This window comes from Trichoderma ghanense (genome assembly GCF_004382785.1).
Source record: "Trichoderma ghanense strain CCMA-1212 chromosome Unknown scaffold_19, whole genome shotgun sequence".
In the NCBI taxonomy this organism is placed as follows: domain Eukaryota; kingdom Fungi; phylum Ascomycota; class Sordariomycetes; order Hypocreales; family Hypocreaceae; genus Trichoderma; species Trichoderma ghanense.
Genome location: NW_027395682.1, coordinates 71,742 through 91,002, shown reverse-complemented (window position 1 = coordinate 91,002; position 19,261 = coordinate 71,742). Strand labels below are relative to the sequence as shown.

General features: G+C 54.5%; 7 protein-coding genes across 7 annotated transcripts; 2 read left to right on the top strand and 5 right to left on the bottom strand.

Moving 5' to 3' along the window:
* Positions 1 to 169: 169 nt before the first annotated feature.
* On the bottom strand, positions 170 to 1,459 carry CCMA1212_009829 (uncharacterized protein; the record flags this gene model as incomplete). The annotated part of the gene is made up of 1 exon (XM_073706895.1): positions 170 to 1,459. The coding sequence occupies one exon, from the start codon at positions 1,457 to 1,459 to the stop codon at positions 170 to 172; it is 1,290 nt and encodes a 429-aa protein (XP_073554607.1).
* A 1,297-nt stretch (positions 1,460 to 2,756) lies between these two features.
* CCMA1212_009828 (uncharacterized protein) lies at positions 2,757 to 7,986 on the bottom strand (the record flags this gene model as incomplete). The annotated part of the gene is given in 9 exon segments (XM_073706894.1): positions 2,757 to 3,585; positions 3,656 to 3,777; positions 3,843 to 3,956; positions 4,026 to 4,167; positions 4,262 to 6,138; positions 6,154 to 6,599; positions 6,656 to 7,499; positions 7,589 to 7,679; positions 7,755 to 7,986. The coding sequence occupies 9 exon segments, from the start codon at positions 7,982 to 7,984 to the stop codon at positions 2,757 to 2,759; spliced, it is 4,695 nt and encodes a 1,564-aa protein (XP_073554608.1). The 5' UTR covers positions 7,985 to 7,986.
* Positions 7,987 to 9,724: 1,738 nt separating this feature from the next.
* CCMA1212_009827 (uncharacterized protein) lies at positions 9,725 to 10,957 on the bottom strand (the record flags this gene model as incomplete). Its single annotated transcript, XM_073706893.1, has 4 exons — positions 9,725 to 9,905; positions 9,966 to 10,317; positions 10,374 to 10,467; positions 10,532 to 10,957. 4 exons carry the CDS (start codon positions 10,955 to 10,957, stop codon positions 9,725 to 9,727), a joined length of 1,053 nt encoding a protein of 350 aa, XP_073554605.1.
* Positions 10,958 to 12,573: 1,616 nt separating this feature from the next.
* On the bottom strand, positions 12,574 to 14,091 carry CCMA1212_009826 (uncharacterized protein; the record flags this gene model as incomplete). Its single annotated transcript, XM_073706892.1, has 1 exon — positions 12,574 to 14,091. One exon carries the CDS (start codon positions 14,089 to 14,091, stop codon positions 12,574 to 12,576), a length of 1,518 nt encoding a protein of 505 aa, XP_073554606.1.
* A 660-nt stretch (positions 14,092 to 14,751) lies between these two features.
* CCMA1212_009825 (putative J domain-containing protein) lies at positions 14,752 to 15,882 on the bottom strand (the record flags this gene model as incomplete). The annotated part of the gene is made up of 2 exons (XM_073706891.1): positions 14,752 to 15,293; positions 15,357 to 15,882. The coding sequence occupies 2 exons, from the start codon at positions 15,880 to 15,882 to the stop codon at positions 14,752 to 14,754; spliced, it is 1,068 nt and encodes a 355-aa protein (XP_073554603.1).
* A 1,321-nt stretch (positions 15,883 to 17,203) lies between these two features.
* Positions 17,204 to 18,212, top strand: CCMA1212_009824 (uncharacterized protein; the record flags this gene model as incomplete). Its single annotated transcript, XM_073706890.1, has 2 exons — positions 17,204 to 17,223; positions 17,291 to 18,212. 2 exons carry the CDS (start codon positions 17,204 to 17,206, stop codon positions 18,210 to 18,212), a joined length of 942 nt encoding a protein of 313 aa, XP_073554604.1.
* Positions 18,213 to 18,505: 293 nt separating this feature from the next.
* CCMA1212_009823 (37S ribosomal protein S19) lies at positions 18,506 to 18,996 on the top strand (the record flags this gene model as incomplete). The annotated part of the gene is made up of 4 exons (XM_073706889.1): positions 18,506 to 18,548; positions 18,624 to 18,639; positions 18,706 to 18,888; positions 18,963 to 18,996. The coding sequence occupies 4 exons, from the start codon at positions 18,506 to 18,508 to the stop codon at positions 18,994 to 18,996; spliced, it is 276 nt and encodes a 91-aa protein (XP_073554601.1).
* Between the last annotated feature and the right edge of the window lie 265 nt (positions 18,997 to 19,261).

Here is a 19,261-nt window from a genome sequence, read left to right as displayed (position 1 = left end):
AAATGAGTTGAATCCTTCTCTTGATTGGCAAACAACAATGCAATCCCATGCACGAACCCAAGCAAAATGCTTCCATCAAACTCGCTGCAAATCCAAGCCAGCTGGCAACTCCCCTGCCATGATAACGCCAAGCCAATGCAATGCTTCCTTCTCCTTGTCCTCTCCCACCTCACATATTACCATCATTATTCGGCTGCGGCCTCTGGCACGGCCTCCATCCCCGTTCCACCGCCTCCACCGCACTCGCCTCCTCCTCCGCCTCCTTCCTCTGCCTCTCTAGCGCAGCCTGCGCCAGTATCTCCCGTCGACTGAGACCTGCGTTGCTCGCTTTTCTGCTGCCACCCAGCACAAACTCGCCGCCCGTCCAACCGCCGTCATCCTCGTGGACGTCCTCCTCTTCTTCCTGGCCCGAAATGTGGTATCGCGACGTCTCGCCGAGGGTATGTCCGCTAGACTTCCAGTCCGCAGCGTCCACCTCGCGCTCAATCTGGTGGCACAGATCCCAGAACTGCCTGTCGTGCGGCCCGTGGACGTTGTGGGCAAGCTCGTGGCAGAGAGTCTTGCGGATCGTCTTGTAGTCGCGATAGCCGTCGTGGGCGTCGGTCCGCAGTCGCAGCTCAATCACCTCGCCCTGGTTACGGTTGAGGCCCAGGATGCGCGTCGTTCCTTCATGCGTCGACTGCGTGTGCGCCAGCGGCTCCATCTCCGTCAGCAGCGCAACGGTGAACTTGTGCTTGCGCATGGCCGCCTTGATGCCCGGATCCTCCTTGAGGCGCATCAGCAGCTTGAGGCTGCGCTCGGGGTGAGGCAGCCCGCTGAGCGGCCGCACTTGCAGGAATGTGTATTTCGAATCTTCGACAGACTGCACGCCGCGACGCCGAGTCGGCGCCTTGCTCTTCGCCTTGGATCGCTGCGCCTCGCGAGCCGCCTTGATGTTGTTGAGCTTCTGGCACATGGACTGGACGGCTTGTACGTCGGCGTTGGTCGATCCCATGACGGTGACCGTCTTGCCGGCGAGGTTCTTGACCGAGTATTCGGCGTCTTTGAAGGGATGCTTGAGGAATGGGCCCTTGGGCACCATGACCTTGATGTTCTCAAAAGGAATCTCGAGCACGTTTTCGATCTCGCGGAACAGGTCGGTGACGGTGAGGTCGGCGTCGAGTTCGAAAGGGAACTTGTGGCCGCGATGCGACACGGTGATGGCGACCGTTTCTGGTCGGTCCTCGGCGTCGCTGTCGCATTCGCCATCCTTTTCGCTGTGCAGGTCTGTCTCCTGCGATGCTGACGGCGCTGACGCGGCTGCTGACGGCACAGAATCTATTTCCATGTCGCGAGTTGTGTCGTTGTTGTCGCTGTAGTTGTTTGCTATGCAAGACGTTGTCTGCTGTTGTCTTGATGCTGCATCGTTGTTGTTGTTGTAGTCCATGGAGCGATCGCTTGGATGCGATGCGACATCCATCGTGTGTTGCGGTTTGGTCTTCCGCCTGACTCAGGTATAGGTCTTTAACCAACGTAGGTAATGATAAGTTTGAGTGTGAGCTGTAGTTTGTGGCGTCGAAGATTTGATTGATTGTCTCGATAGATTAACAGAGCAAGTATGTATAAATAGCAAGAGGCACTTATATATCCTTCTCGGAATGAATCAATCAAGTGTAAAAGGGAGAGTGTGTGATGATTACAAATCTAACAGGTGATGTTTCTCGGAGATGCCACCGACATATATAGACCGTGCTCAGCTGGGGGCAAGAGCGAAGCATACGTACACCTGCAATACGAATGCTAACATAAGATTCCGCATTTACGCGTATCAGCAGAACAACATCGCATACGGGAAAGTTTTTTAAAAGTTTTTTGCCAAATACATGGAAAGAACCTACCAGCCATGGCTTACTCATTGCCTCTCCCGCGGTGCGACGGGGATGGATGCGATTCGATACGATCGGCAAGTGCGATTCGATTCGCCTGCTTGCTTCCCGTCGGTGATTCGGGCACCTTCGGCAGGTGCTTGGTAATACGTCACGGCGGCCTCTTTCCCATCCCCCTTTACGCTCATTCGGGTAAAGCGCCAATCTGTCAGCCCCCCTCCTTCTTTCTTTCCTCTGCGCGAACAGCGAACAGCCGAAGGGGGATGTTGCTGCGCCACGATTCTAGCAGCCCAGCCTCAGCCCGCAGCTTTCTTGCTCCCGAGAATCTGCCGTAGGGCTGGTGGCGGGTGGCTGAGGATGGAGAGCGGAGAAACAAAGTCCGGAGTTCTTGCATTTCCCCGAGATCATACTGTAGATGTGGCGTATCAAACAGTTGACCATGTTTTTTCCGCGCATTATAAACCAAGGCGATAATACTAGCTAATGCGCATTGAAGAAAGCAAAACTCAATATTCGAGTTTGTGAAACAGAGCATCCTCTCGGCAGTCAAAGCTGCTTGCCAAGTCGAACTGCCGCTTGCTCTGGCAACCACTGATCCTTGTCCCGCCTGCCGTGCCGGATCACCGGGCTCCCGCTCCGCAATCCCGCACGCCGCCACAAGCCGCACGTTTTCGCTAATGCAGGGCCCCTGTCTTGATCTTTTATTTATATACATATACCCAAGATTCTACTTCTCTAACTCTAGACTTATCAGCTTTTGTGAAAAAGCTATCTGCATGACTAGTCCATCTCCAGGAAGGCTTGACCTATATCAACTTATAGACCCCAGGTTACCTTACGGGACATATAACACAGCAGTTATTAATATAAACCTGAACCCCTGTCTGAAGCCTACAGTCCATCCGGCTCGCACCATGAATTCAGGCCCTTGCAATAGTAAGTCTCGGTGCTCCACGTCCTCTCGCAGCACGGGTACGAATCACACGCGCCGCCGCTGAGGGCAAAGTGTATATAGTTTTCAAAGGCAAGGCGGACCGTGCACACGGGCAGGGAGGCGAAGCCCGCCGACTTGACGCCCTCCTGGTGCGCAAAGAAGTTGCCGCTGTCGGCGTCGCCAAAGTCGCCAGAGGGCTCCGCCATCGGGTACGGATTCTTCTTGCCGGCGGCGATGAAGCCGGAAAAGGAGCTCTCGGTGATGTCGCGCCACGTCACGCCCCACTGGTTGTCCTCGTCGTCGAGGTCGTCGTGGCCCTTGAGCGGGTAGAGCTGGATGTCGGCCAGCTCGGGAAACTCTGAAAAGCCAAACAGGAAGAGCGAGTACTCCTTTCCGTTGGAGGCCTTGTAGTTGCCGGGGTACCGCACCTTGGCCGCGTCTTCGTCGCTGATGATGGCTGACCCTTCCAGCTTGTTGGGCGTCTTGGCGTCGGGCAAGTCGTACACGACGATGGGTCGCTGGTTCGAGCCCAGCCTCCAGGCCAGCTGGATCAGCTGCGCGTAGATGCACGTCTCGAACAGGCTGCTGAAGTCGAGCTCCGAGTACTTGGCGCTCGGGTCGTCGAGGAAGACGCCGCCGCTGAGGAGGTTTTGCAGGGCGGCCGTGCCAAAAAATCCGGCGCTGTAGATGTACTTCATGAAGCCGTCAATGGACTCCATGGCGGCCTCGGCAAGCACCTGGGCGGCGTCTTCAATCTTCTTGGCGTCGTCCATGTCCTTGTCCTTCCTGCAGGTATAGCTTAGCGAGCGATCCAAAAGAGCAAGCGGAAAGGAGTACATGGAATGGTATGGCTTACGCTGTCTTCGCGTCACCGGCAGCCGCTTTGTAGATTGATATTGCTCCATTGATGCTCTCTTGGAGCTGTGAGCCTTTATCAACACCCGCCGTGAGGGCTTTAAAGACGCCTGCGCTTAGGAACTGTCAAATTATCAAGGACGGTCAGCTGCCCATACACTGCTAGCACACTGCCACGGCAGACTTACCTTCTCCCATATTCCAGCTCCCGCAATGGAGAAGATACCATCGAAGACGTCTAAAGCCGTCTGGAGGATTTCAAGCAGAGTGGCAGAGTTGGCTTCGGAAAATGTGTCGTGAATCTACGACGTTGCGTCAGTTTAGCAGAGGAACACCACGGCAGTGTACTAAGGGGGATTCGATAAACATACCGTATCAGCCGCATGCGTGACGTCTTGGGCGACCTTGTCGAGCGAATGGTACATTTTGTTATGGACGTTGAAGACGTTGTAGAACGAATTGAGGACCAGGTCAACCGCTGCATACATGGTCGTACCGCAACGGACAGGGACACTAAGGCATCAATGTCAATATGAGCAAGACTTCCGCGTACGTTGGCAGCATCTCTCTGTCAGGGGGGGGTAAAGCAACCAAAGAAAGTACATACCATCCAGAATCCCCAATAACATCACAAAGGAATCCCGGCGGCGACTTGAACGCGCAGTTGCCGTCGAGACCCCCGAAATTCTTTCCCACCACGTCGGGCAGGCTCCGCTGGGAGGCGTCGACTTGGCCGTCCTCCGTCACCTGCCAGTACCAGGTGGTGAGGTCCTCCATGCACTGTTGCGCAAAGACGGAGTTCCAGCGCTCGGCCGGACCCAGGCCTAGATCGTTGCCTGCTTTGCCGCAGCTGTTGCAGGCGCACTTCCAGGGATATGCCGCATCGGCCGGGTTTGAGCAGTTCTGGTCTGCGCCAATGGGGTCGTAGCTCTTGTCTTCCTCCCACGAGTCCACGTTGCAGCCCGCAAGAATCGCATAGCCGTAAAACGAGCACTCCGTCTTGATGACGGTGGGGTCCGTGTTGTCGTCTGGATACGGGTGGTACAAGAAGACGCCGCCCGGCGAGGCCTGGCACGTCGCCGAGGGGCACTTCCCACGAGCACACGACCATGCGCAGAGCAGCGAGTACTCTCTGCCCTTGTCGGAGGCTGGAACTCCCGGGGCGCGGCTTGTAGGCGGCGCCGGCTCCGGCGTGCCGCGTTCGTCGCAGACGCAGGGCGAAGGGCAGAAGCCGTACTGGCACGCGAACGCGCAGAGGGCGTCGAAGTCGTCGGGGCCGTGGCCCTTGATGCACTGGTTTCCGCCTCCCCCGCTGCCACCGGGCCCGCCAGCGGTTGTTCCAGGCTGCACCGGCAGATGGGGGTCGTCGCAGCAGGACCCTCCATCGCCTTTGTTGTTCTTGACGGAGCAGGACGGGCTGAGCCACGTCGCGGCTTTGTTGCTGTACACATCCCGGATGGCATGGATGTCTGCGATGCCGTTGCCGTCAAAGTCCTCAAAGTAGACGCAAGTCCCAGCACGGTCGCTGTTGTAAACGGGCTTTGATACATGGTCCCAGTGGATGTATGATCCGGCGTCCGCCGCTCGGTCTCCAGGGCCCCGGTTGTAATACACATACCCGTCGCCAAAGTACTTGTCGACCCAGAGCATGTCGTCTTTGCCATCTCCGTTGACATCGGCGAACCGCAGGTTGGCTCGGTCTTTGCCCTCGGCAAACTTGACCTGGCCCACGCTCGACCAGCTGTTGTCGTCGTTATGGAGCCATGCGGAGATGTAGCCGTCCCGCCTGAGGCAGAGGAAATCGTCTCGCCCGTTGCCGTCGAGATCCGCAAACTGAACAGCATGGTCGTGGAGGTTGAAACCGCGCTTTTCCTTACAGGAAACGCCCGAGGCGGAAGACTGCGCGTTTGGATAGTAATCCCACGTTTTGGCGTCTGTCCAGGAACCTGTTGTGTGATAGAGGTTGAGCCACACCGAAGGCCGGTTGTCGTTGTCGGGATCCGTCCAGACAATGTCGCAATCGCCATCGCCGTCCCAGTCCATCAGGTGGAGATCCCGCCGGTCGAGATCCTTGCCGATGAGCGCCATCGGGTCGAAGATGGTCTCGCTGGGGCCCCAGTAGGACTCGCCATCCCCGACTGTGCCTTTGCCGGCGTTGGGGTACAGGATCATCTTGCCATTTGACCACGTCCAGACGTAGTCCACCTCGCCGTTCGGATGGTTCAGCATGTTGCAGTACTTGACTCCGTCTGCCTTGACCTTGGAGCCGCCGTGACCGGCGCTCTTCCAGGCCCTCATCCGGAACGTGTGGGTGGTTCCGTCAAGGCTATGCTCGAGATAGACGTAATCCTTCCGTCCAAAGTTTCCGAAATCTTGGGGCACGCCCCAGACGCGACCAAAGAGGATACGGTCGCGGATGTCTCCATCGCTGGCCTTTGCCACGCCGGGATGCGTGTTGCCAGACGATGCCCCCAGGGCAAACCCCTGACGCCAATCGACTTTGAGGCCATCGCCGGAGTGGCCGCTCTGGCAGGTCCTCGAGTTGGTCCACGTTTCCACTCCGCCAGTCGAGTCAACAAAGAGCCAATCTGCCCTGCCGTCGCCGTTGATGTCCAGCATCCGGACCCCGTCGATGGTGTCCTTGCCTTTGGCGAGGAATCGCGTGCCAAGTGACTCCCAGTACTTGGGAATATCGTCAACCCAGCCGTTGCGCCAAGCCTGGATGTTTCCGTGGTCGTCAAGGGCAAGGTAGTCGCCGCGGCCGTCTCCATCGATGTCGGCAAAGCGAATGCGATCCTGTTTGAATCCCAGAGTGTCCCTGATCTTGGCCGTGGCGCTGACGCGCTTGAAGGTTGGCGGCGTCGTGGCAGTGCCGTCTCCCTGGTTGATCGAGAGGTATGCGTTGCCGTCGGGGTCAATGCAGACAATATCATCAAGTCCGTCGGCTACCGGTTCTTTAGCCCCTGAGTGAGAAAACACGACGAAAATGGTAGTTGCTTACAATTCATATCAATGAACTGGATTCCCCGTGGTAAACAATGCAGATCAGGGTCCAGATCGGCAATCCTCGTGAAGACGCCTCCAGAGTTCCTCCATACGGCAAACTTGTTTTGATAGGGGAGATCGGAACCGTTATACCAGCCAAGGAAGTCGTCGTACTTGCGGCCGTACAAGGCAGCAAAGAAGAACTGCCCTTGGTCGTACTGGGACGTGTGGTTCAACAGGATTCCCTCGGAAGTCTGTGAATGATAATAGATTCCGTCGTCGAAGCCGGAGCCAAGCTGCGTCAACCCGGCGTATGAGCCGGAATTGTACACCTTGTCGCAGCCCGCCCCAGGATCCGTTTGGCCTTCGTCGATGGGGAGGGGATCCATGATGTTTCCGTCATTGTATGCTCGTAGGATGGCCTGCCAGAAAACGTACGCCATCTTGCTATGGCCTGCCTTGTTGGGGTGAATGCCGTCCGGATTGATGTCTGGAGCGAGCCAGCCATGTGCAGGGCCGTCGGCAGGATCCATGTCGGCCAGGTAGATGCAGTGCTGGCCTTGCAGTTCGTCGACCAGCTCCCTATAGCCCTTATTGAGGATCGGGTTGTTCTGTTGGCCAGAGGCAAGGCCACTAGGGATCAGAGTTGACAGTATGATGCAAGCATCGGCCATGCCGTCGGATGCCCAGATATGCGTGAGCAACTTGTTCATCCGCGTCTTGCCATTGGCCACGTCGATATTCCTATTGGCATCGTTTGTGCCAAGGTTGATCACAACGACATTGGGCTTGAGGCGTCTTGAGTTGTCGAAATGGTTCTCCGTCTCGTCGATGATGGCTCCCGGCGTACCCTCATTATCCTTGAGGTCCACGGGGTCTTGTTAGCGGAATTTCGGCTCACCCAAAATTATCTACCTAATAGCACAAGATGAGAAGATGTTGGACTTACGTTGTCCTCGATGGTTCCCGTCTGCATTGAACCCACCATGTCCACTTGGAAACCATTGAACCTAAGTGCCTGTCGCAAATACCCTCGGAACCTTGAGAAAGGAGGGGGAAAAAAAGGTTAGCCTGGGATTCGCATTATTTGGCTACAAGATATTCGGAAGACAAACCCATTCAGCTCCGGTTCGGATCCGATGCCATGGACGATGGAAGCACCCAATGGCATAATGCGCAGGTCCACTAGGGCATCATCACGCCGAACAAGCGGAGCGCCATCAGGATGGTGGATGTCGTGGAAAGGATACGAGATGTTCTCAGCGATGACAGGAATATGAAGGGCTGCAACGGGAGTTTGGAGCAAAGCCCCGATCCCCAACAGTAGCGATCGTGGAGACCGCATGGCTGGTGGACCGCAGCAAGGGCAGAGGGTTTATGAACAAGGAGAAGGAATCAATTCCAAGACCATGAGCTGTGGTTGTTTTCGAGTGCCTACAGTCGGGGAGGACGTTTTATATGTCGACTCACAGCTCCCCTGAAGTCTCTCCGTCGCACCGCCAGCTTAAACCCGGCGCCAAGGAATCCTGAATGGGGACGAGAAGCCACGAGATGCTCACTTGAATCCTACCAAGTCATATTTTGTGATAGGTCTAACTCCGCGTCCGGCGACCGGGAAGCTAATCGCCGCACATGGACCCTGAGCTAGATCACTTCATCAGTTAGGAATATCCTGACCTAGATGTAGTATTCTTCTGGGTCTGGATTCGATCAACGTGGGAGAGACAGCCTCTCGGCCACGGAAGACCAAGGCCGCTGGTGGGTCATCGACGTTGGGGAATCCTGGACGCTCTCCAATTGGGTGAGAGTTGAAATCAGGAAGAGGCCGAGTGCACACAAAGGCAGCTCTCCAGACATGAGAGAGTCAGCCTCGTGGGCTCTGATACCAGCCAATGCTAACCAGTAAGCGCCGGGCCTCTCGCATGAGTTGCCCATTCTTGATGCGTCCCAAGTAACATACAATACCATTGTAGTTAGCTGATGGTCATGAGCATGACTCGGTTGTCCTGCATGCAGCTGTGGATTTTGCAGACTAGAGTTGTAAGCTTGGGCGGAGGATTCGACAAGCGTATTCCTTACGCTTATTTCATTACCCCTGTCCCGACACGCTATTTTCTTAGGTTTGCAAGAAGTCTTTGAGGGGCGGTTAACTTAGCGAGTGAGAGCAATTAGCATTAGGATAATTAACGTTGCACGGGCTGGTCCGATGCGCAAATACTAGATGGGACGAACCGGTGCCTATAGAACAGTGGTCCTTCCAAGGGATTTGGAAACGTTTAAGCGGATGGTTCTACTGCCAGACTTCTCTCTCTCGGCAACTTCCCGGGTGATTTGAGCGCCGGGAGAAGAAACCCAGGTCTTGTCTACTGAAGCCTCACGGCTGAAGTGATGTTAGAGGCGAGTCGGCTAACGTGACGGGCCAGTTGACGGGGTTGCTTGTCTTGTAGAGATGAATAGTCCAAGATGGACAGTTGCAGCTGGCGAGGGTAGTCCATGAAAAATCCGGGGCGACATGTGGGTATAGCATCGAGCGGGCTATTTGGAATCTCTGAGCTCGGGTGCAAGGGCAACATTGAGATGGGTTGTGATGAAGGGAGTTGTTGTAATGGAGATGGTGCACAATTGCTAAAGGGACTTATGTAGCGCTCGTCAAGGTTGATTTGCTTCGTACATGAGAGACAGCGTATCAGGACATGGACCGTGAAATAGATGCGTATTTGGCAGTTGTACGCTTGTCGGATACGCTGCCTGACCGACAACAGTCAAATTAGGATTCAGAACAACCTACGGAGTAAGCTTAAGGTATTGGCCGAGACCAGGGGTACGCACCCAGACACGTTCGCCCTCAACTCCCGCAGAACCTAGTGACTCTATTAGGCAGACGCGCCAATGCAAAGACCCTGGGTCTATTGCGTTTTGTGAGGCAGTGTATAAGGTGGTATTTGGACTCTCCTCTGAATCAAAGCTTGAACACACAGTTCCCTGTTGCACAAGGCCTTGCCAAGCCCTTCTCCAATTGCTACTCTACCTCACCACCTTGCACTACGCCAACAACTCCATCCTCACAGCGGCAACATCATACCGCCTACTCGGCCACCTTGACAATGATCTTGCCCACGTGACGGCCCGCATACATGTAGTCAAACCCCTCCTTGGCCTCGTCAAACGCAAACACCTTGTCCACCAGCGTCTTGAGCCCAATCTTTCGCTCCGCCAGGTAGGCATTCAGATTCTCAAAGTCGAGCCTCGTGCCCACGCCAATTCCGCTACAAACTCACGTCAGTACACTCTCCAACTCAATGTGTGTTTATATCCATAGAACTCACCGCAAAGAGGCAGCCTTAAAGATGAGCTTCAGCAGCTCGCTCGGGCTCCAATCCGCCTCCCAGCCGCCGAGAAATCCCACAATCGCAATGTCGCCATGGGTGCCGGCAGACTCAATGTTTGACGGAATGTTGCCGATGCCGCTGTTGTTGATGACGACGTCGACGCCCCTGCCGGCGGTGATGCGCTGGACCTCGGCGCTGACGTCGCCGTGGGTCTTGTAGTTGACGCCCTTGATGAGCGGGCTGAGCTTCTCGAGCTGGGCGATCTTGGCGTCCGAGGAGGATGTAATGATGGTGTTGATGCCGGCGTCGACCAGGAGGATGAGGGCAAACATGCTGACGCCGCCGGTGCCTGGACGTTCGTCAGTCAGGAATGAGCCTCGGGAACGGCAGATGTTGATGGTTTACCTTCCAGGAGGACATAGCTCTTGCCTGGAGTCAGCTTCTTCAACCCGTCGAGCGAGGTCCAAGCGGTAACGCCTGCGCAAGGGATCGTAGCCGCCTAGACATATCGACGCAGTCAGCAAAACATTCCATCCCAGAAATCACAGTCAGATAGATCTCACCTCATCCCAAGAAAGGTATTCAGGCAATTTAACGAGAACATCCTCCTTGAAAACCGCATACTCTCCCAAAACACCATCCACATCTCCTCCCAGCGCCTGCCTCCCTCCCGTCTCCTCGCCCGTGAGATAGTTCAGAAAGAAGTTTGGCGACACATGATCTCCCACGCGGAACTTGTTCACGTCCGATCCTACGGCCACGACCTCGGTTGCGGCGTCGGAGCCCGGGATGCCCTTGTCGATGATGGAGATGGGATACTGCCCGTGCAGCATGGCCACGTCGCGGTAGTTGAGGGAGACGGAGCGGACTTTGACGAGGACGTCTTTGGGGCCGAGGGTCTTGGGAGTCGTTTCGGTGGTTTGGGTGATGGTGAGGGGGGGTTCGCCGGCGGTGCGGCGGTAGGCCTTGAAGGTGTCTGGGATGGCCATTTTGACAGGTGGTGGCTTGGTTTGCTGCTTCTGTCCTTGATGCTGAAGAAGTGTAGACGAGGTTGGTAATGCGGTGGCCAAATGTCGTTTAGTCTTCGTAGGGCTCTATGTCGCTCAAGCAGCAAGCCTATGTGATGAGAAAGCGCGAGCTGATGTGCGACAAGAGAAGAGCAAACTCCTGCGACGGCATCGGGCATCTAATATACAACACCCACCCGTCACCGTTAAATCGCGTTACCATTGCGACCCATGACATGCTCGTCCTCCCGTATCGCTTCAGAAAAAAAAACACTTCTCATGACATCGACATTGTTCCACCCCGCCGATTATAAATTCGACATTGATGGGTCGATGCAACCCATTCCAATGGTACCTTCAGCCGATCGGGTATAATCGGATAAGAGGTGCGCACTTCTTTTCGGAGATTATATCATTGTGCAGGATTCAGCTTGCGAGGATGAGTTCAGGAGTGCGCAGGAGGAGTTGTTGGAACTAATTTCGCATTCCTTTGGTGAAATGTTACCTGTCCTTGCAGTACTAGAAAGGCAGCAATGGCTTAGAGGACTACGTATCGCCCAAGTTTTAGTTGCTGCAACACCAAGCTGACAAATACGGACGGAGATAAATAATAGCATTCGTGTTACTACCTTGAAGAGATTTGATCTGAGAATAACAGAAGGTTACTTGGACAGGATAGCTAAACTTGATGCGGAAGAAGGTATTGTAGATTCACTGTACCAGGTTGGGCGAACGACGTAGCATACCAAGAAAGCCAAGTATTGGCATCCCGATTCACGAGGTCGTACTTTATGCATCGACTCTTCGACTGAGCAAACAGGACGTTACATAAGGCGAGCTGCAGACATTATTGCCGATCAAATCGCTCTATTGAGAGCGGCAATTGCACCGCGATACTGCCAATGCAAGTGACGAGTAGTTGGCCATAATACAGACCATATGGTGGTGTCCGTCTTGAGCCAAGTATCTCAATCCTATGCCGACTGACAGGCTTCTGAAGCATCGAGTGCCCAAGTACTTCGTACCTCTCTGGCTCGTCAATGGCGGATTGAGAAGAAATTGCCAAAAGCGGAAATCCCCAGTTGGGATTAATAAAGTTTGGCGGGGCGTGTGGCTGGCGGGGCGTGTGGCTGGCGGAGCGGATCCAGAAGCATCAAGAGATACAAAGTTAACTGAAGCGGTTGAACCCCGATACTTGATGATAATTCTTGATTTGGTAATTCTTCTTCGGCGGTTTCAGAAAGAATTGTTCGGTAGCCGAATGATCAGTTTGTTATTAAATCCGATCAGCATCTTACACATTGAGTCTCTCTCTGCAAAACTACTGCATATGGACGGGCACGTCGACATGCTACTTCAACAACAGAGGGGCAAGTGCTGGTTATTCTCTTTCAACAACCACAACGCCAGATTACTCTCCATATCAAGACCTCACTTGAATTAAAGCAACGTCTTGTCCAAGAGATCCGCCAAGTCTTCATCCGTATTCCATCGTTTCTCTGAAATACCGGCAAGTCCGCATCCGCACCCGCACCCGCATCCGCATCCGCCTCGCCTCCCCAAAACAACCAACATCACAATGACCTCCAAAGCCTCAACTAATTTGGCCCTCCAACAACAACTACCGTCTCCTCCCAATTCCCCGTCCTCACAACCTCCTCCTTCACAAAAGCATATCCCACATTACTAAACCTTCCACCACCCCCCTCCTCCAACATCATCAACGCCTGATCCCACGGGTTTCTCAACACGCCAAACGCCCCATTGTTATACTGCTCCCACTTCCCTATCAAAACAGCCACATGTGAACCCTCATCCTTATCCACAACCTCCCAATTCCCACAAGTCTCCGACCGAAACACCCTCGCCGACTCCCCTTCTTCCTCCGTCTGCCTCACACTCGTCGACAACGCTCCGAACCGAAAATACCCATCACTCTCCATAACTCCCCCCGGCGTACCCTCAAGCCTCCACCCCGTATCCATCACATCCGCAATATCCTTCATCCCATCCCTCGTCTCCAGAATCGGCCTCCTCGCAGCATCAACCTCGGGAAACACAGGCAACGTCGACAATCTCGGATTCGGCAACGCCCTCGTCGCAATCCCCAACCACTCCGCCTGCCCGCCCCTCCCCAGAATCGCCTTCATCAGCGCAATCGTCGCACCCAATCGATCCTCATTCCCAAACTTGCTCGTGTCAAGCGTCACCCCCATGATGCCCATGATGCTAAACACCGCATCAACAGGGTACTTTGCCGCCCTCATAAACGAAGAGCGCCATATCGCCGTATACATGCCCTTCTTGCCCTTCATGTCCATCGCATCAATCAACTCCCTAATCCGCGGCCGATCCCTCCCCGCATCCCCAAACAGCAGAATCCTGTAGTCCTCAGACGGCAAATCCATCTTCTCTCCTTGCATATCATAAAGACTCACCCCTCTCCCCTTCATCGCCGTCTCCAGCGCAGTCTTCAGCGGCGCAACCCCCGCCCTCGCGCCCTCAAGCTGCTTCACCGGCAGCGGGAAATTCGACTGGAAGCAGCAGTCGCCGCGGTCCCACGCGAATAAACAGTGCACCGAGGGCGGCGCAATGGCTTCCTGGAGGGTCCATGCGCGACTCGCCCAGGTGGTTTCCTCGGTGAGGGAGACGAGTCTCTGGAGGCCGCCTGGAGCGACGATGCAGTCTGTGCTGGAGCGGTAAATGTCGTACATGCGCTGGATCTGCCATGCTTTGTCGTCGTCGTTGTCTTGGAGGATGCATAAGGCGTCCAGCCAGACAAGTTTGCAGCCTTGCCTTTCCGCCGCGAGTGACACAATCTTTAGCACTTCGACGGAGATGGGATCAGCTCCCTCGGCTCCTTTGACGGTAATCTTGGGCAGAGTCGGTTTGTCGTTGGGAAGAGGAGGGAGGCCTCGCCAGACGTAGGAAATGACGGCATACGGCGCTGAAGGAAGATGTTCGAATTCCAGGACGTGAATGCTCGATTTATGGGCAAGGGCATCGCCGTCGATGAACCGGAACTTGTGTTTTGTAGCTCCGTTGAGGGAGAGCGGCTGGTCGACGATGTCGGCGAAGTTGATGTGCAGAATCGTTTTGCCTTGCGAGTCTGCCATTTTTCACGGCAGGGCACCAGAAGCCACAGAGAAGCAAGACCTGGAGAATAAAGAGAAGCGGATCAGAAGCCATGATGGTGAGCGGGGGTGCTGTATTTATATACATACAGATTGATAGTTGCCATCGCGGGATGACTTGGCGGGGCAGCAGCATCAGGCCAATCAGTCCATTGAGGCTATACGGAGTATGCATGCAGCCTCTCATCAATAGTGTGGCCCGTCTTGGATTGATTGACAATGGAGGCCACTTCGAGGACAAGAATGGCTAGAGATTGTCCTGGCCCTCAGCAGCTGAATCAATAGCTTCCTTCGCCTGATTCCAATAAGACGGTGGATTTTCGAACATCACAAGCATGTCCAAACACCTGCTGAGCTCTTATCGAATATCATATGATATAATTATAGAGATATACATAAGGTATATGATGGAGTCCTACATGTATCCTCACACGCCGTCAACGTCGCTCTACTCGCTCATGCTCTTCATGCCATACAAGCTTCATTTTCTCTCCCCATCATACAAAGAAAACCCAACTCCCTGCAGCCAATTCCGATTTCGAGTGTATATAAAATAGCATATCAACAAGTGCCTTTAATGTCCGTAATTCCTCATGAAAAGTGCCCGTGTGTGTCTTTTTATTGTCCTTGTTCCCCTTGGCCCTATGACCGGCTCACGCCCAATTTCTCCAGGCGCTGGCACGAGGGCATCTTATACGCATCGGCAGCGGCCATCTTGACCGGGTCCTGGTAGAACCATCCGGTGGCCGCCTCCCTCAGCTGCCTCTTGTGCATCATTTCGTTCTCGCACTCGTACCGCAGCTGCCGCACCAGATTCAGCTCGGCCGTCCGGTCCAGCTGAAGCAGCTTGGACTTGCTATATGAGGCGACCTCGGAGGGTACAACAAAGTACTTGACGTTGAGATTGGGCGTTGTGCGGCCCTCGGTAAAGGGAGCTTGAGGGCTGTCGAAGACCATGCGCGGAGTGGCGGGAGTGGAGGAGCCGCCAGAGAAGATGGAGGTGATGAGGGGCACGAAGAAGAAGAGTAGGATGGGCAGGAGGCCGAGCAGCGTCTGGAGGCCGTGCTGCTCTTGCTGGGGGGCCGCTCCCTGGGCCTCTCGCGGTCTCGCTCGGGGCATGCCGCCGCCGAATTGGTGCACTCGGATGCCGGGGCCGCCGCCAAAGTTGAAGACGAACTGGGGACCTGTGTGTCAAAACGCTCGTGGTCAGCATCATGTCAGTCTCCGACCTTGCCACTTTCACTCACCTCCAAAGCCTCCCCCGCCAAACGGACCGCCCCCAGCGCCAAAGAAGCGCGCAAACATCTCCTCGGGCGTCATCTCATCGTCCCAGCCACCGCCTCCCGCCGCCGCCGCCGCCGCCTGCCGCGACCCGAAGCCTGAGAATGGGTTCTGTGCGCGGGCGCTCTCGAAGCGGCTGTCCGGGTCGGTGCCGAACTTGTCGTACTTTTCCCGCTTCTCCTTGTCGCCCAGGATGCCAAAGGCGCGGCTGACCATCTTGAAGGCCTCATCGGCGTGCTCGTGGCCGTTCTTGTCGGGGTGCGTCAGCAGCGACTGTTTCCTGTACGCCTTCTTGATGTCGGCGTCGGTGCACGAGCTGCGGACGGCCTCGAGGCCCAGGATGTCGTAAAAGGCGGTGGGCTTGCATTTCCGGATGCGCAGGACGGCCGCCTTCTGCTCGACCGTGTACGTGCGGCCCTGGTTGCCCTGGTTGTGCTCGCGAGACCGAGCAGCACCGCCCGTGTCGGCACCCGAGGCTGTGGCGTCTGGCATTTATCGGATGGGCGAGGAGCGAGGACGGGGAGGTTTCGAGAGATGTCGAGGGTCGAGGGGCGAAAGCGAAGAGCTCGAGTCGATGGCGGATGGAGGAATCGGCAGGGTTCGAGCGGGAGGGAGATGGATATCCTATCGAAGAGAAACAGACAGGAGCTTGTTTGGCTCCGTTTTCTTGCCAGTGACAAGCTGGAAGCGTGGCTTCTTCCAAAAAAGACGATCAAGAGGGAGCGGCCTGACGACAGAAAAGACAACAGACAAGACGGGCAGAATCAACAAAGCTCGACGAATCAGATGCGCAATGCCGTCGAGATGCAGATGTGCGAATCAATGCACCGCAAAACGACCCGCTGGATTCGAGCGTCTCTGTGAGCTGGTCGGATTTCGTTGACGCAGCGCGATGCAACTTTTGCGACATGTCGATTCGCTGGAACTTTTGCTCCATGAGGGCCGCTGCTGATAAGCGTCGCCGACACGTGATGCACCGCTACCCTGGACCGAGATGCCAGAACCGGGTGTCACGATCTGGATGACGTTCAAGCACTCCTGCAGGGAGATTCCACCAGCACTTTGATGGTACTCTGTGATGCAGCTCCTTCAATGGATCTTTTGCGATCCTCTTGAGCATCTCTTTCACAGAGATTTTTTCCGCCAATGCCAACATGATTTACTGATACTTGTGCACACGGATGAATCGACCTCCATTCTGTGATAACCGACGTATCAAACCAGTTTGATCATCATAAGGCATGGCCATCTTGATCATAGGCTGCAAGACACTTGACAGCCAGCCAAATGGTAAGGAGGCGACGTTGCAGTAAAAATCTTGCTAGAGCCAAGCATTGCTTTTCCCGCGGAAGAGGCTGCGAACTCCAAGCTCTCCAACTACACCATGCATTTAGGCGTGATGCTGTCAATAACAGACATAAAGCATTCGGGTTTGTCTCTTGCCTTCATTCTTGATCTAGATTCATATAATTGTAAGGTAATACTAGGCTGTCTACGAAAGAAGTGCCATGAATCGTCCTGACCGTGCGGCTGGCAGGCTGGAATGGCAAGCTCCCGACAGCTGCAATTCAAACTCGGGGCATGCTCTGATTCGCCGCGCACTCAGCCTGAACTTCACGCCACTCGCAGTCACTGGCTGGCCCAAACTCTCGATTTTCCCCCAGATCATCCCGGCAAGATCACTCCTCAACATCGTCGGAAACCTTTATGCCTGGCTCCTGATTCAAGCCACACCACGATCGTTTCTGACACAGACATTACACCGATATCACCAGCATCTGCCCAAGCAGGTGGATGATCAGGAGCAGCCAAGATGACTGCGGACTATGAGAGGTTTGTTAGCCTTACGGCCATCCGACTGCTTCTGAAAGTGACCTTGATCGGCTGACCATCGACCCAGCGTCCTGCTTTCCGAGCCGATCACATTTCTCATCGGACCCGATAAGAAACAATTCACGATGCACAAATCCGTAGTTGCAAATCTTTCCAAGAGCCTGCATCAACTGTTAAATGGAGACATGGAGGAAGCGAAGAAACGCTGCGTTTCTTGGGACGATACCGACGAGCAAACGTTCATCCGCTTCGGCCAATGGGCATATACTGGAGGTTACAAGGCTGAAGGGCCCGAAGTCCTTCTCGACTCTTCTCAAATTGCGACTTCCGCCCAAGATTCATTGACGGTGATAAAACAAGAGCCCACCCAACCGACTGCTGCCATATTCCAGAACAGCGCTCAACACTGTGGTCGTGATTGGGCTGTCGGCTCTCAAGGAACCCCTTGCGTCACATGCAAAACCTCGATTGTATCCAGCTATTGCAGTTCCTGTCGCTGTGTTCGATTCACACATTGCGCGAAATGTCGAAAGAGGGCTGTGGCGGCTCCGAGCTCGCCATTGCAATCCATGTGCACCGCGTTCGCCTCGAATGCGGAATATGCACCTCCGACAACGGTGCGCCACGTCCCTCGCAAGAACACGGAAAGTTGCGAAGTCTATACTGAAGTCTTCCTCTCCCACGCGAAACTCTACGTCTTGGCGGACAAGTACGATATTCCAGTGTTGCGCAAGCTCTCTCTGCACAGTCTTTACGAAACCCTGGTACACTTCACGCTCTATCAAGACCGCATCGGAGACGTTGTCAGCCTGGTAAGATACTCGTTTGAGAACACGATTGAGAGCGACAGGTTGCGCTCTCTCCTGGTCGGATACTGCGCCTGTTTTGCGAAGGAGTTAAGCAAGGGCGAGGAGTTTCAGGAGCTGATGAGCGAATGCCCGGACTTTGCCTATGGATTGGTCAAGGAGTTGGGACGCTATCTGAACTGAGATTTCCAGATATGGTCGTATTGACTTGCAAGTTCAGACTTTGATGAGGTGTGACGAGGACAATTCCGCATGCCACGTTTTTTTGTAGTCGGTTATTAATTACCAAAGGGTTATAAGACAATGAAAACAGAGCATGAATGCTGCCACAGTGCAGGAAACCGCCCCAGAACGCAACATGTGGAACCAGCACATGTCACTACACGCCATCACGTGATCCAATCGCTCTGAAAGATTTCTAGATCATCACCACCAATAGACTCCAAGCCGGACATTAAGATCACATCAAAGCCATAATGCTGCCCACGCGAGCGCTCCTCAAGCGCTCTGTCTGGAAAGGTAAGCCCCCAATCTCCCACAATTTCTCTCAAACAAACCAACAAAATCCGAAAAGCTAACACCAGAACACCACAGGCCCAAACCTCGTCCCGTAAGGAAAAAAAAAGAGTCCGTCCAATAATGGCAAGACGAATCAAACACTCACGCAAACTTGCAGTCTAAACATCGTATTTCCCAAGGGCCCCAACGACAAGGTGCCCCCCGTCCGTACGCAAGCCCGCTCGGCGACCATTCTGCCCAACTTTGTCGGGCTCAACTTTGAGATTCACAATGGCAAGGACTATCACCAGGTGACGATTACGGAGGACATGGTGGGACACAAGCTGGGAGAGTTTGCGCCGTGAGTATCCCCGACTGGCTTATTGTTGTTTTAGTTGGTGAGGGAGTAATGTGTGGCTGATTGCTGGAGGATAGGACGCGGAAACCGAACATTTGGGATAGGAAATAAGTGGGATGGAGAGAAGAGAGGATGAAGAACTGTACAAATACTGTATCAACGCCGTAATGCCAACAAAATTTGCATGATATCACATCAATGGCGCACGAGAAGCAGGTCTGAGAAGGAAAGGAAAAGCAGCTTGTATCGCATGGGACCAATTAAACAAAGACCCGTAGGTCTACCCTTGATAACCGTATCCAACGCCAAATCCCCAACGCCATATCAAAAGTCTCGTGTTCCCAGCCGTAATTGTACCCCATTTCCCCCCTCTCAT